At 45.3% G+C, this 16144-nt stretch overlaps 1 protein-coding gene across 2 annotated transcripts in view; it reads right to left on the bottom strand.

Moving 5' to 3' along the window:
• The window catches only part of CPNE5 (copine 5), a 307885-nt gene that overhangs the window by 30758 nt on the left and 260983 nt on the right, over positions 1–16144 (bottom strand). For both annotated transcript variants that reach the window (XR_009555063.1, XM_060231586.1), the window contains exon 14: positions 3818–3879. Coding sequence is in view for 1 of the 2 variants with exons in the window: in XM_060231586.1 (XP_060087569.1) it covers positions 3818–3879 (62 nt within the window). In the remaining variant the exon portion in view is untranslated. The remainder of the gene's footprint in view (positions 1–3817; positions 3880–16144) is intronic.

Below are 16144 nucleotides of genomic sequence, written 5' to 3'. Positions count from 1 at the left end.
ATCCAATATGTATGCGTCTTGTCTTGTTCTTCAGGGAACTTCTGAAAAATTAATCACTGGCTAACAACTAGCTTGGGTATGAAGTACTCTGAACATGGTTGTATGGATTTCCAAAGAATGACTCATCTCAGAGAGCAAATTTATCTTCCACTGGCTGTGACTAGATGGCACTTTACACATGCACAAGGTGTTTAAATAGTGGAGGAAGATGCTTCTTTATGTTCCCTTGCATCTTTCCATGTAGGATATTTTCCTAACAGTGCTGCCTTTCTTTGGATTCCCATTAACAATCTGGTGCAGTTGCCTGTGATGCATTTTTATCACAATTTGGGTTTTTTTATTTTTTATTCTTGGACTTCCTACCAGGCTGTTTTCCTTCAAAAGAATGTGATCATAGGCATGATCACTGGTACTGACCTTTCCCTTTCCTACATAGGCCTGGCCAAGTACTGAAGTTGTTCTCAGAGATCCTTCTCTGTATGTGGTGGGTCGCTTTGAGAAGTATAGCCTTCTCATTAGCAATGCCAGGTAAGAAATTTCCTCTAGTGGGAAGTTTGTAGGAACTCCTGTTTATTGGTTTGTTGAAGACAACCCTGTGGAGAGGGTCTCTACGGTGCTACTGCTTGTTATGGAACTTTGGGTTTGTTTTTTAAAGGCACTGTTTATGAGGGCTGCTTATTCTGTCTGAGGGTGTGGGCTGTTTATTTTCTTAGTGAGATGCTGAAGCCATGTATCTGCTTCACACACATCAAGACTGGTATTGTTTATTCTGATAATACAGTACTCTGGAAGCATCTCTCTAGAGTCTCACTTAGAGGTCCTTCATATCACCTATTATTTTACTGGAAATGCCAGAGATAGAACCTAGGATCTTTTGCATTCAAAGGAGATGCTTTACCACTGAGCTATGGCCTCTCCCCAGTAATTACGTATTACTGGCTGCTGTAACAAGTAACAATTTGCTGTGGTTTTATTCTAATATTATATTCTGCAAGTTTATTGTGAGTTTTATCTGTTTTTAGTGTTCTAAATTATTATAACTGGCCTTGAGGTTCCATTCTGGAAAGGAAAGTTCAGTTATACATGTATTAATAAACATTTTCTTCCAGCAATCAACTGAATTTTGTTTCAAACAGGAAAGGGTACAAGACTGTATCTCAGACAAGATTCACATGGCTTCAGAGTTCTTTTTAATGTATGACTGAGATAGGATTGCCAAGTCCAATTTAAGAAATATCTGGGGACTTTGGGGGTGGAGCCAGGAGTCTTTGGGGGTGGAGCCAGGAGACATTGGGGGCAGAGCCGAGAGCAAGGATGTGACAAGCATAATTGAACTTCAAGAGAGTTCTGGCCATCACATTTAAAGGGACTGCACAAATTTTTAAATGCCTTCCTTCCATAGGAAATAATGAAGGATAGGGACACCTTCTTTTGGGGCTCATAGAATTGGACCCCCTGGTCCAATCTTTTTGAAACTTGGGAGGTATTTTGGGGAGAGGCACTAGATGCTATACTGAAAATTTGGTGCTGCTATCTCAAAAAAACAGCCCCCCCCAGAGCCCCCGATACCCGCGGATCAATTCCCCATCATTCCTTACGGGAATCGTTCATAGAGGTGCATGATGGCTCTGGGGGCGGGGCTTCCCCGCCGGCCAGCTGGCTGGGGGAGGGGGGAAGCCTGTAAAACCGGGGGATCCCCCTCTGGGACCTGGGGATTGGGAAGCCTAGACTGAGAACACTGAATAGTTAATGCCATATCATTGGCCTGTTATGTGTGATTCAAACATAACAAAAGTGACACAAGATCAAACTGTAGAGAAATGGCCCCTACACCTCTCATTTAATGCTTAAAGCTATGCTATGAATATCATCATACTCTGGATAAAATGTCACTGGAAAGAATGTTGAGGCTCCATCTAGGATTGCCAGCCCCCTGGTCCCAATGAGGGATCCCCTGGTTTTGGGGGCTTCTCCCCACCATGGACCAGCTGGCCACTGGGGGAACCCCCCCAACCATGGACATCATGCCAATGTAATGACATCACCCAATTTTAAGCCTAAATTAACCATAGAGTTTGCCCAAAAAACAAAAGTGTCCTCCACCTGATGTCCCTGATGCAATGACATTACTTCCAGATGATGTCATTGTGTCACACAATGTTCCCACCCACCCACAGAATGGCCCGATTTGGGAGTGGGGGGGCTGACAACACTAGTTGCATCTCATTCTATGTAATCTAAAACGTGTCCAAAAGGTGCTACTAGTGCTGAACTGTGCAGAATGAATGGTTCTGGCTGTTTTATCATGGCTACTGTTTGAAACCAGCCTTGATTCTAATCCATATTCTCAATGAACAGACACCATACCATCCTGACAGGCTCAAAAAACAGAGGCATTCAAGGACAGAGGAAATGTTCTCAGTGCAAGGGGACAAAGTTATGGTTGATGCCAGGGTTTTAGTTAAATATCATGGAAAAAGATAAAGGACTGCCTGGTTAGAATATATAGGTCCTTTCCAGAAGCCAGTGCAAGACCACCTATATGCAGAAGCAAAAGCTTTTTTGGGGGACCATTTTAGAACTGTAGTGATGAACCACGATCTCAGCAGGTATAAATATGCACATCTCATTCAGTTAATAGGAATGCCAGCCTCCTGGGGATCCCCTAGAATTACAGTTAATCTCCAGACTATAGAGATCAGTTCCCCTGGAGAAAATGGGTGCTCCACTGAGGTCCCTGTCCTCCCCAGTCTCCATCCCCAAACCTCCGGGAGTTTCCCAACCTGGATCTGGCAACCTTACTCCCCTTCCCCTGCCAGTGGCCAGGAGAGGCCTGGCAACCCTAGTCAGTTAAACTACAATGGGATGCAAATGAAACATTTCACAGTCCTCCAGGCTTTGCTTTAGTGCTTTACTTAAACCATCAGAATTGTCTGTTCTCTGTTTTCTGTCTAGAGTTTTTAGAGGGAGGGGGGACATATAGTTCTAATACCTCATCTAGTCTCTAGGGTGCCAGAGAATTAGAGCATTATTTTGCAGAGAAAAATATGCTTGTCTTCCGGCTCAGTGGCTGTAAAATTCATCCACATGTGGGCTATATACCTTTATTGAAATAGAACTAAATGTTTTACACAGCTGTTACATAAGAAGATAAAATATAACATCGCAGAAATGTACCTGATAGAGAATCTCCATATGCATACTCTGGATTCTTAATTATATGAAATTCAGATATAACTAGACATTTAAAGAACTGGCTATATTGCTGGTGAAAAAAATCTGAAAATTGTCTGGAGTGTTCTGAGCTGTTTATTTGATAAGTCTGGAAATCTCACTATTCGTAACACCTGAACAGATAACTTGTTCATATTAGTGGTCTTCTGTGCCTTCTTTGAGTGACTCTAGTATAAATTCCCAGTCACCCTGCTAGAAGGTGAGGATCAAAATAGCTGAGAGATCTATGACTGGATATTTCCAGTGGCCTTTAAGCAAAACTACAGTCATGTAGAATTCCTTTATGGATCAGAGCCATTCAGGGAGAGAAGAGAGTGTTTATGCTTTTATAGTCACATGGGGGGGGGGAGAGATATTGGTTTTCCAGTGCTCCACATGCACCTAAGGAGTAGAGCCCTTCTCTACCAATGAGGTCAGAACTTTGATTTCTCCTCTTCCTGCTGCATAGTTCCAATGTCCCATGACTTCCTGTCATGCTCAATAAGTTCTGTGTTGCTATGTGGGCATTAAAGATAGCCCTGGGGTCTGGAAAGGCTAGAGACTGGTACAGAAAGAGATTTACATAGAAAGAGATTCTACTCACCCTCCTTTGATGTAGTCCAAAAATGTGTGCTCTGATTCTGTGGCGAATGAGAGCAATGTCACCTCAAAAATAAAGGAGGGATATTGTTATACAATGAACAAAAAAACCCCCTATTATTAGACTGGGTAAGGGGTCCTCAAGCTTCTGGAGCCTATGGGCCCCTTTGGAATTCTGATACATTGTGGTGGGTGGAACCACAAAATGACCACTGTAAGAGGCAGAGCCAACCACCAAATGTGAAGAATTGAGGTTATGCATAACTCTAACAGTAACTCTTCCAACATTTCAGACAGAAGCTCTGTTTAACAGAATACCTTTAAAAATGAACATATTGATTTAAAATATTTTCTTGCATTTATGCACATTTTGCTTTCTGGCACCCAGTGAAGATCCTTATGCTCAGGTGGGAGCTGCTCCTAAAGCAACATTTCTAGAAATCAGCTAAGCCCAGCAGGTCTCCAATGGCACATTTAAAGGGACTGCAACCTTTTAAATTCCTTCCCTCCACTGGAAATAATGGATAGGGGTACCTTCTTTGGGGGCTCAAAGAATTGGACTCCCTAGTCCAATCCTTTTGAACCTTGACGGGTGTTTGGAGGAGAGGCATAGGATGCTATGCTGCAAATTTGGTGCCTCTACCTCAAAACACAACCCCACCAGAGCCCCACATATAATTCTCCATTATATCCTATAGGAATTGGTCTCCATAGGGAATAATGGAGTGCCCAGCAGACATTTCCCTCCCCCACCCCACTTTCTGATGGCCCTGAAGCAGTTGGAGGGCCTCCAAACCAGGGGATCCTCTGCCCCCACCTGGGGATTAAGGCAATCAAAAAAGAGAAATGCGAGAAAGTGGAGCAGAAAAAGGTACATATACCTCTGCAAAAGACCAACCTCAAAATTTATACAAAACTCCAGTGCTTTATAACTAAGAAACAATACATAAATAAAGTGAACTAAATCACAAATCAAAAATAGAATGTTAACCAAGTCCACAACCCCAAGTCTCACAAAAGGCAAACAAATGCCAGACTTTCAAAGGGAAGGTCCAGGCTATGGCAAAAGTTGATTTTTCTTTGATTTCTTTTTATTTAGTTCACTTTATTTATACATTGTTTCTTACTTATAAAGCACTGATGAGTTTTGTATAAGTTTTGAGGCTGGTCTTTCATGGAGGTATATGTACATTTTTCTGCCTCATCTGGGGAATGGCAACCCTAGCCCTTCCTGGGTTCCACAAGGCATGCAAGGCCACTCTTTTTTTGTGCAGACTTTGGGTGATTGTGATCTTCCAGGTAGCTGATAAATTATGCACCAGTTGTGTTTGCACCATTCATACATCCTACCCTGATTGATTTTAACCAGGATAGATTTTTAATTATTTTATTTTTTAAAAGTTTATTTGCTTTACTTTATTTAATTTATATCCCGCCCTCCCTGCCAAGGCAGGCTCAGCATGATCTTCATGTCTGGATCACTAAACCTGTAGGACTTCATGTGAGTTTGATATCCTAGGAATACTAGTTTCTTGGACCTAGCATCTCCTTTGCGTCTTAACTGCAAAGGGATATTTACCCATGCTTTGGATCCAAACAGCACTCTGTGTTGTAAGCCGCCCTGAGCCCGCTTTGGTGGGGTAGGGCGGGATATAAATCGAACAAAATAAAATAAAATAAATAAATAAAATAAACACCTTCAGAAACTCTAAACTTGGTTCCTTATGGTACAATGCTACATAAGGAATATTGTTTGTGGCTTTGGTCCAGAGTCTATTATGCAAAAATGTAGCCACCATAATTGCTTCTGCCCAATATGCTATTGGTAGATTTGCATCAGCTAACATTGCATACATCATCTGTTGTAATACAGCATTTGCTTGTTCTGCCACACCATTCTCTGAGGGGGTTGCTGGGTTTGCTATTCTATGTACAACACCCTGCTTTTCCATCCATGTTTCAAACTGGTTAGATGTAAACTCCCCGCCTTTGTCAGATTGCACAGCTTTTAACTGCACTCCAAGTTGTTTCTGCATCTTCATTGCCCACAACTTAAAACAGTTAAACACATCAGATTTATGCTTGAGCACATATAACCAACAAAAACGTGTACAGTCATCAATAATAATTAACAGATATCTATTGGATGAGTGGCTCTTTGGAAATGGTCCCAGTATGTCGGTATGGACCAACTCTAGTGGCCCTTTAGACACTCTTAAACTCTCTTTAGCCACAGGGAATGCTTTACTTTTCACCTGCTTGCATATCTGGCAGTCTAAATATGCTTTGCAGCCTTTCACTGATGCATTAGGTAACAGGGACAAGGTTTTATTTATAGTGTGGAAGCTAGAATGACCCAGTCTGCGGTGCAGCAAATGGACACATGAGTCATGTGGACATAGATTAGATACTTGTTCTGCTTTTGCAGATACGCTTTCCATCACATAAACAGCATCAATTAGTCTCCCCCGGGAATAAACCTTCCCGTTCTTAGACACCTTGCAATCAGTACCAGTAAAACTCACATCAAACCCTGCTTTTGCTAAAGCACTTACACTCAATAGACTAGATTTCAGCTCCGGAACAAAGAGGACCTCCTCCAGCTCACATCCTAGAGCTGGAAAACTCACCCTGCCTTTGCACACAACCTCTGACTCAGACCCATCTGCGAGGTTTACATGTGTTAATACAGGCTTTGGGGCATTTATAATTAGAGCTTTGTCAGTACATATATGACTGGTTGCACTAGAGTCCTCCAGCCAAACAGACTTTACTCCAGACGTTCCTGCAGTCACCAGTTTGGCTTGTTCACAGCTCCCAAATGATGACGACGTCTGCTTCCGCTGCTTCCTGGCCTCAGTACAAAACCTTCTGAGATGAGATGTAGAGCCACACCGATAGCAGTTTCGTACATGAAGAGCAACCGGGTCAACCTCTTGCTTCTGCCTCGCAACAGGCTTCAAGCTTGGCACAGAACTCTGCTCACTCCCACCAGTAGGTGCACTGGCTCCGTTCCCAGAATGGGATTCTGCAGTCATCCTGTCCTGATAGTCGTAGAGACGAGCATAAACATAGTCCATAGTTAACATCGTACTATCTACAGCCTCTAAAGACGTAATTAGCTGCAGATATTTTCCCGGCAGTGATGAAAGTAAAATATAAACATGGTTGTCAGCCGCAACAGCTTTTCCTCTCATCTCCAGCTCTGTGAAACAGTCAGTCAGAGCCTTAATATGCTCTTTAATACAGCTTCCTGGACTCATCAGCATACGATACATTTTACGTGTCAAGGCCATAATCAAACCAGCCGTAGTACGCACATACATACCATGCAGTGCATTCCAAGCCTCGCTAGCAGTAGCTTTTACTCTAACGTAAACGAGCTGATCGTCTCCCACACAAAGAATAATGTGGGCCAGAGCCTTCTGCTCTTGAGCTGCCTCAGCTGCTGTAGGATTCACAGGAGGGTTAGAAACAAACTCCCACAGTCCTTCCCACCATAGGAAATATTCCATCCGGAGAGACCACACAGCATAATTGCTCGAGATTAGCTTCTCCACCGGCACAGCCTGCAGTTGAGCCATATCTCCGCTCTCCTCTGATAGCTGGACTCCGTCCTCCCCCTCGTCACTCACCGACAAGGATAACGAGACGTCCCCGGCACTTTCCTCTGACTCGCTCATGCACTTATGTTCAGCACGACTCTTCTCCACATGCACCTCCACAGCCAGCACAGCCTCACCAACACAGCTCGCAGTCTGGGCCCATAACCCTGACGGATAGTGAGTGGTAGCAGAGAGCCATCCTAATAGGCTGATAAGAATGCTTACGCTGATAAGAAGAGTCTTCACACCAATTCTTACTAAAACTATCAGTGTATTTACAAATATTTACAGATAAGTGCAGTATAATTACAATCCAGAGCTCCAAAGTGCTACGCCAGACAATCATCAATACAGAGAGAGAAAATACCGTATTTTTCGGTCCATAAGACACTCTGGACCATAGGACGCACCTTCCTCCTGGGGGGTGATCCACTGCCTCCGATCCCAGCGCTTCCCCCGCGCCTGCCTGCCTGGCTCCAGCTCTGCTTCCAGCAAGCGCTGGGATCGCTCCACGCTGCCCCCACCGCAAACCCAGCGCTTCGCGAGCGCCGGCTGCGGAGGGGGCAGCGTGCTTCCTCCGTGCCTGTCTGCCTGGCTCCAGCTCTGATGCTTAAAGCAAGCGCTGGGATCGGAGGGCGGAGGGAGCGATCCTGGCGCTTGCTGTAAGCATCAGAGCTGGAGCCAGGCAGACAGGCACGGAGGAAGCACGCTGCCCCCTCCGCAGCCGGCGCTCGTGAAGCGCTGGGTTTGCGATGGGGGCAGCGTGGAGCGATCCCAGCGCTTGCTGGAAGCAGAGCTGGAGCCAGGCAGGCAGGCGCGGGGGAAGCGCTGGGATCGGAGGCGGAGGCAGTGGATCGCCCCCCCCCCCGGAGGAAGGTCCATCCTATCGTCCCTTTGCTCCATAAGACGCACACACTCCCCCCCACTTTTTTGGGGGGGGAAAGTGCATCTTATGGTCCGAAAAATACGGTACCTTGGTACTTAGCACTTTTATAGCTCAGCCCACCAATCAGCAAATATGCTGACTCACTGTGACTACAGGCATTGCATCAGCCTGTCCTGTGACACAGTCACATGACCTCATCACTCTGACAGTAGATGACAGTAGATGATCTAGGATGCAGTAACTTCTAAGCTACTCAGTTACTGACAATCTGGGCCTCCATTGTCAAGGCAGCTTCTGACTTTGTGCGCTATTGTCAGTGGCGCACTGTCAAATGCTGGTAAGGGGATTTCCCTGCCCAGACCGCCATGACTCAGGCAAAGGATCTTTGTCTTCGTTGGATTCAGCTTCAATTGACTCAGCCTAAGCCTTTTCTGGGACATAGCCAGGCCAGCCGTCCATCAGCAAATAGAGCTGGGTGTCATGAGCATACTGATGGCAGCCCAACCCATACCTCTGGGCAATCTGAGCAAGAGGGCTCATGTAGATCTTGAACAACATTGGGGAGAGCACCGCCCCGAGGCACCCCACAATTAAGCGTGTGCCTCCAGGACGACTCTCCCTCAATCGCCACCCTTTGTCCCCAACCATCTAGGAAAGAGGAAAGCCATTGCAAGGCCAACCCCTGAATCCCTGCATAGGCAAGGTGGCAGGTCAGCAACCAATTGTTGACTGTATCGAATGCAGCCAATAGGTCTAACAACATCAGTACCTTTGAGCTGCCTTGGTCCAGATGCCGCTGGAGCTCACCCAGCAGGGCGATGAGTACTGTCTCTGTCCAATGGCCTGGACGGAAGCCGGACTGGTGTGGTCTAGGATGGAAATGTCATCCAGAAAACTCTGTAGCTGTAGCACTACTGCCCTCTCAATAATTTTACCCCAAAAGGGTAAATTCGAGACTGGCTGGTAGTATGCCAATTCGGCCAGGTCTAATGTAGGTTTTTACAAGAGAGGGCGGACCACAGCCTCTTTAAGAGATGTTGGAAAAAGCCCTTCAGAGAGGGATCTATTTATGATATCCCGTATAAGATATCTAAGCTCCCTCTGGTCCAAATCACAGGTTGTTGGGTGCACAGTGGAGAGGATTCTGTCAATTTCCTCCAGGCTGAGTTTTTCAAAGCGATCCAAAGCTAGTCCAGAAGACAGGCACGGGGCCTCAAATTCACGTACTGTTTCCAATGTGGTGGGGAGGTCGTGGCGGAGCAACAAGATCTTATCTGCAAAAAAGTTCACAAAAGCCTCACAGTCAATCTCCAATTTCCTAAGATTTGGTCTGTGTTGTAAGGGTCCACATTGTGCTAAACAACTGAGCCGGGCACAAAGTCACAGACGCAATCTTGGCCACAAAGTAAGTTTTCTTTGTGGTTTTGATTGCTGTCTCATGGGACCTCATAAACTCTCTATAAGATGTTCTAGTCGCTTCGTCTCGAGTACGCTGCCATTGGCTCTCTAGTATTCTGAGCCCTCGTTTCATCTGCTGCAGTTCCGGGGTGTACCATGGTGCTAGCTTAGAACAAGGGCATAGAGGATGCCAAGGTGTGATCTCATCAATGGCTCTGGAGAGCCGGCCATGCCAAGACCCGACCAGGTCATCCAGAGAGCCGCCAAGGGGCCAGGGATCCCGTAGAGCCATTTGGAACTGCTCAGGTCTGTCAGGCTCCATGGGCGAGCCAGAATTTGCTCACTGCCTAAATGGGCTTTGGGTGGGACATCCACTTGAGCCTTCAGGGCATAATGGTCCAACCATGACACTGCTTCAGCAGTAATATGCTCCACTGAGACTCCCGCTGAAAAGATCAAATCTAGCATGTGCCCTGCCTGGTGAGTGGGCATTGTAAAAAATTGGGAGAGTCCCAGTGTCGCCATGGATGACACTAGGTCTGTCGCCTGACTGAAAGTCGCATCATCGGCATGGACAATGAAGTCGCCCAGGATCAAAAGCCTTGGGTAATCCAATGCCCAGCCTGTTATGGCCTCCATCAGGGACAGTAGGGTGCCAGCTGGTGTGTTAGGTGGATGGTACACCAGTCATATTGCCAAAGCCTCCCCAACATCCCACGCCAGACTGGCACATTCAATGCTGTTGATCTCTGGAACTGAGAAAGCCTGAAAGGAGTAAGCCTCTCCTATGAATACAGCCCCCCTCCCCCCGCCTGCTTGTCCGTGATTGGTGAAAGACTGAGTATCCTGGGGGAGCTGTTTGGGAGAGGGCTACAGTCTCCCCGTCTTGCACCCAGGTCTCAATCACACAAGTCAGGTCCACATCCTGCTCAAACAGGAAATCCTGCTTGATTATTTATTGTATCTTTTGTACTGTTTTACATGGTGTAATTTATATCCCAGAGAGAGTGGGATTAGGGATGGGCACAAACTGAACCATGGAATAAAATGTGTTACTTTTAAAGCAGTTTGTGGTGGTTCATGGTGATTCATGGATAGAGCAGAAACTCCTGCTTTCTATTCCCTGCAAAAGCTGCAAAAATGGCTAAGTGGTGGGGAACAAGCTGCTCCCTCCCACTCAGCTGTTTCAAGTTGTTTTGTGCAGTCCCTTTAAAGTTTAAAGGGACTGCACAAGACAGCTTGAAAAACAGCTGTGCAGTGGGAATGTTCTATCCACTACTTAGTTGTTTTGGGCTGTCTTCTGCAGTCCCTTTAACAGCAGAAAAATGGCAACTGTATTATCAGGAGGAGCTTGGATAGCATTTAACATTTAAAGGGACTGCACAAGACAGCCTAAAACAGCTGACCAGAAGGGAGCAAGTTGCTCCCCGCTGCTCAGCTTTTTTGCACTTTCTGCAAACCCATTGAAAGGGACTGTGATCCCTTTCAACGGGGTTTTCAGGGCCACAAACCATGAACCAGTTGGACCAGAACCAATGGGTTGAAATTAAATCAAATGAGTTTCCGGCTCAACATTAGGAAGAACTTCCTGACCGTTACAGCGATTCCTCAGTGGAACAGGCTTCCTCGGGAGGTGGTAGGCTCTCCTTCCTTGAAGGTTTTTAAACAGATGCTAGATGGCCATCTGACAGCATTGAAGATCCTGTGAATTTAGGGGGAAGTGTTTGTGAGCTTCCTGCATTGTGCAGGGGTTGGATTAGATTACCCTAGAGGTTCCTTCCAACTCTATGATTCTATGATTTTGTGAACAAACCTCCTGGTTCAGTTTGGTTCATAGTTTGGCCATGAACCAAACTGCATTTTCCCAATTTGTGCTCATCCCTAAGTAGGATATACATTTCATAAATAAATAAAACAGTTGGTGGATGCCAAGAAAGGCATTGGTGGGTGCCACACTGGGGACCACTGGTCTGAGTGGTGACTAGCAGTGATGTTTGCCTCCAAAAATTCTCACTAGGTGACCTATTCCCAAACTTCTGAAACTAACTTGTATCAGTACTGTTCTTGGACAGTTTGTTTTTTAAATGATGTTCTTGGAGATAGAATATCTTTTCTTGGTCACACCCCAGAGTTTCCTCCCATCCTTTTAAATCCGCTACTCAATGGAAAGAAGTTGCTTCTGTTGTTCACCCTCCTACCTGTGCTCATGTCTTGCATTCTCTGCCTGCTTTAACAAGCTAATGGATGAAGTAAGTAGGAGGAAATAATTGGGATTCTTTTTTTTTAGATGAAAAGAAAGCCATGGCCATATCATTGCAGATGTATTTGTAACCCAACAAATCATTTTTTTCTTCACCCAAGATAACAAAGCCAGCTTCTTCCTCAGTTTTCATCAATACATGCCATTCCTTACAGCCCTCAGAAAAATATGAATATAGACACTATGGGAGAGCCCAAGTATATGTGATGCTTAAGTTGGTTTCATGGAAATTTTATTTCTTGCCCAAGTACTCATAAACATAGGAAGATACAATGTTCACACAATAAAATCCTTATCCCTTCCCATGGTGAATCCTCTACATATTAAGTTTTACCTACACCATCTGCTACCATTTAAACTACATTATCCTACTTACAGTGTAACAAAAGTTGACAGCAAGTGTGAACAGTGTAGCAAAACTTGCCATATTTCTCAAGCAAGTGAGCCAACAATGTACTACAGAGCAAGGCAAAATCCTGCTACTATTATTACATATCCTAATTATGGGGCTGAGTTTCTTCTCAGTCCTAAAGATGACAAACTACTAATTGTAGTAACAATGGGTACAATTGATATACCTGTGATCCACCTGAAATACATGGTCACCATATCATCTGTCATGCAGGAAAATGGCAACTGCATTATCAGGAAGAGCTTGGATAGCATGCACTCCCAGAATATGTATTTGGGTACTCCCAAACATAGCATGTAGAAAGTTCTGTTTTATATTTATTCCCACAAATTCCTGAAGGATCTTTTCAAGAATATTTGAGTATTTAATGTCATCTCCAGTGATTTATGATTCAGACATTTTTCTATATTTGATTTAAAAACCAGTTTAATGCACACAGACCAAGTGTGTTTCATTGGGGTGATGGGCCAAATTAGAACATGCATTTAATGTTATAGCTTCAAGGGAAGGTTAGCATCATGTAGGCCTTGGTTTCCTGCAGACTAGAACTAGACGTTACATGAGATGCATGCCTGGTACGGGTATCAGCCCTGTGTCTTTTCCTAGTCCTTGCCCTGGCATTGTATAGCAGTGTCTTCCCTAACTGCTGCGGGGGGGGGGGGGGGGGCATGGATGGGAATTAGCTGTGTGTGTGATTGTTGCTAATTGGGAGTGTCTGTGTTGCCTGGGGCTGATTGCTGGTCCCACCCTCTTTGCATTCATAAGGCTGCAACTGGCCAAAGAAGGATGACAGGTAAAGGCCTATTGGCCTGTGGCTCCTAGCCTGGGGGCTTTGTAAGAAGCCAGAAGGACTAGGAGCCGGGAGCCCTAGTCTCCTTGTGTCCCAATAAGGTAAGTAAACTTTCCACAAGGAGAGCCACATAAAAACAAAAGTTATTAAAGGGGGGATTGTATATTACAGAAACAATTATGAAGGCAGAATGTCAGCAAGGGGGTGGGAGCTATCCAATGTATTGCACTGAGTGTCACATGTATGACTATCTGCCCACTGGAGAGAAGTCTTGGGTGTGTGCTCGATGCAAGGAGCTTCTGGTCCTCAGGGAATGAGTTTGCACCCTTGAGGCCAAGGCGGCTGACCTGGAGAAGCAGAGACAGTCAGATAGGCACTTGGAGAAGACTCTTGGGATGTGTTAGATGTGTCCCACTCTGAAAATGGTAGCCCCACTGCTGCCAGGGAGCATGAGGGTCAAGAGGGAACAGGACACCATGCTGAGGATAAGGGGAATGTGCCCTCAAAAGGGACCTCTTCTTCAGTAGGTGAATGGGTATCCTTTCATGCCAAGGAACCATCCCTGGGCAGGGAGGGAGGGGGTAGTTGGTGATTCGATCCTTAGACAAGTAGACAGCTGGGTGGCAAAACCGCATTCTGACCGTATGGTGACTTGCCTGCCTGGTGCGAAGGTAGCGGGCATTACGCGTGCTGTAGATAGGCCGATAGACAGTGCTGGGGAGGAGCAAGTGGTCATGGTACATGTCGGCACCAACAATGTGGGGAAATGCAGTTGTGAGGTCCTGGAGGAAAAATTTAGGCAGGAGATTCAAGGCCAGGACCTGCAAGGTAGCCTTCTCAGAAGTGCTACTTGTTCCACTTATAGGGCAGGAGAGACAGGGACAAATTAGGAGTCTCAATGTGTGGATGAGACGATGGTGTAGGGAGGAAAGGTTCAAGTTTGTTAGGCACTGGGATGCTTTTTGGAACAATTGGGAGCTGTACAAAAGAGACAGTCTTCACTTGTCCCAAGAGGAAACCAGGCTGCTGGTGCTTAAAATCAAAAAGGTGGCAGAGCAGTTTTTAAACTGAATCTGGGGGGAAAGCCGACAGGAGATGAAATGTCTCTGGTTTGGGATGACTCATCTCAAAGAGATGATGGGTTAGCTGTTACTTTTCTACCAGGAAATGGAATAGAGTTGGCCACTGAGATGGTGACAAACAGTATGGACTGCCTGCCAAAATCTTGAGGCAGCAGGAGGAAGGCTGCGGGCCTAACTTGCCTGGGAAATTATAGATGTTTCTATACAAATGCTAGATAGGGTTGCCAAGTCCAATTCAAGAAATATCTGGGGACTTTGGGGGAGGAGCCAGGAGACTTTGGGGGTGGAGCCAGGAGACATAAGGGGTGGAGCCAAGATCAAGGCTGTGACAAGCATAATTGAACTCCAAAGGGAGTTCTGACCATCACATTTAAAGGGACGGCACACCTTTTCAATTCCTTCCTTCCATAGGAAATAATGAAGGATAGGGGCATCTTCTTTTGGGGCTCATAGAATTGGACCCCCTGGTCTAATCTTTTTGAAACTTGGGGAATATTTTGCGGAGAGGCACTAGATGCTATACTGAAAATTTGGTGCCTCTACCCCAAAAAACAGCCCCCCCCAGAGCCCCAGATACGCGGATCAATTCTCCATGATTTTCTATGGGAATAAATCTCCATAGGGAATAACAGAGTTCCCTGCAGACATTTCCCCCCCTCCCCCCGCTTTCTGATGACACTGAAGCGGGGGGAGGGCCCTCAAACCGGGGGATCCCCTGCCCCCACCTGGGGATTGGCAACCCTAATGCTAGAAGTGTCTGAGGTAAAATTGGGGAGTTGGAATGCTTAGTGTTTGGGGAAAATATAGACATTGTGGGTATTTCAGAAACTTGATGGAATGAGGAAAATCAGTGGGACACGGTGATTCCTGGATATAAATTATATTGGCAAGATAGGAAGGGAAGACTTGGAGATAGGCTGGCTCTGTATGTCAGAGAGGGCATACAGTCCAGTAAGATTGAGAAGGTAGGAGAATTAGATACGCTTCTAGAAATGCTTTGGGTCGAAATAGTGGGCCCAAAAGGAAGCTTAACTCTGGGAGTTTGTTATTGCCCACTGGATCAAAAGATAGAGGATGATTATAAAACAATGAAAGAATTAAAGATAGCAGCTAAATGTAAAAACTGTGTCATAATAGGTGATTTTAACTGATTGGGTCAATATGTGTTTGGGTTGGGAGAAAGAGATTGAGTTTCTAGACACTCTCAATGACTGTGCTATGGAGCAGATTATCATGGAACCTACCAGGGGAGAGGCAATCCTGAACTTGGTCCTAAGTAATGCCCAAGACCTGGTGAGAGATGTAAAAGTGATTGCACCACTTGGGAGCAGTGACCATAACATTATTGAGTTCACCATTTGTATAAATACAGTTACCCAAAAAGACCAACACAGCCACTTTTAACTTTAAAAGGGCTAACATCTCTGAGATGAGGAGGCATGTGAGGAAGAAACTGAAAGGAAAGGTAAATAGGGTCAAAACACTTGGAGAAGCTTCGAGGCTATTTAAAGCTACAATCCTAGAAGCCCCGATAAAATATATACCACAAGTCAGGAAAGGCACAAATAGGTATAGAAAAATATCTGCATGCTGTAAAAGGTAAGAAGGATTCCTTTAAGCGGTGGAAAGCTAGTCCAAGTGAGGTTAATAAAAGGGAACACAAGCTGTGGCATATCAAATGCAATTCTGTGATCAGGCAAGCAAAAAGGAACTATAAGGAACATATTGCAAAAAACATAAAGACCAACAATAAAAATTTCTTCAAAATACATTAGAAGCAGGAAACCAGCCAGGGAGGCAGTGGGGTCCCTTGGATGACCAAGGGGTAAAAGGATTACTGAAGGAAGATAGGGAAATGGCTGAGAAGCTGAATGCATTTTTTACCTTTGTCTTCACTG

Source organism: Heteronotia binoei, chromosome 2, assembly GCF_032191835.1.
Source record: "Heteronotia binoei isolate CCM8104 ecotype False Entrance Well chromosome 2, APGP_CSIRO_Hbin_v1, whole genome shotgun sequence".
Classification (NCBI taxonomy): Eukaryota; Metazoa; Chordata; class Lepidosauria; order Squamata; family Gekkonidae; genus Heteronotia; species Heteronotia binoei.
This window is presented reverse-complemented; position numbering and strand designations above follow the sequence as displayed.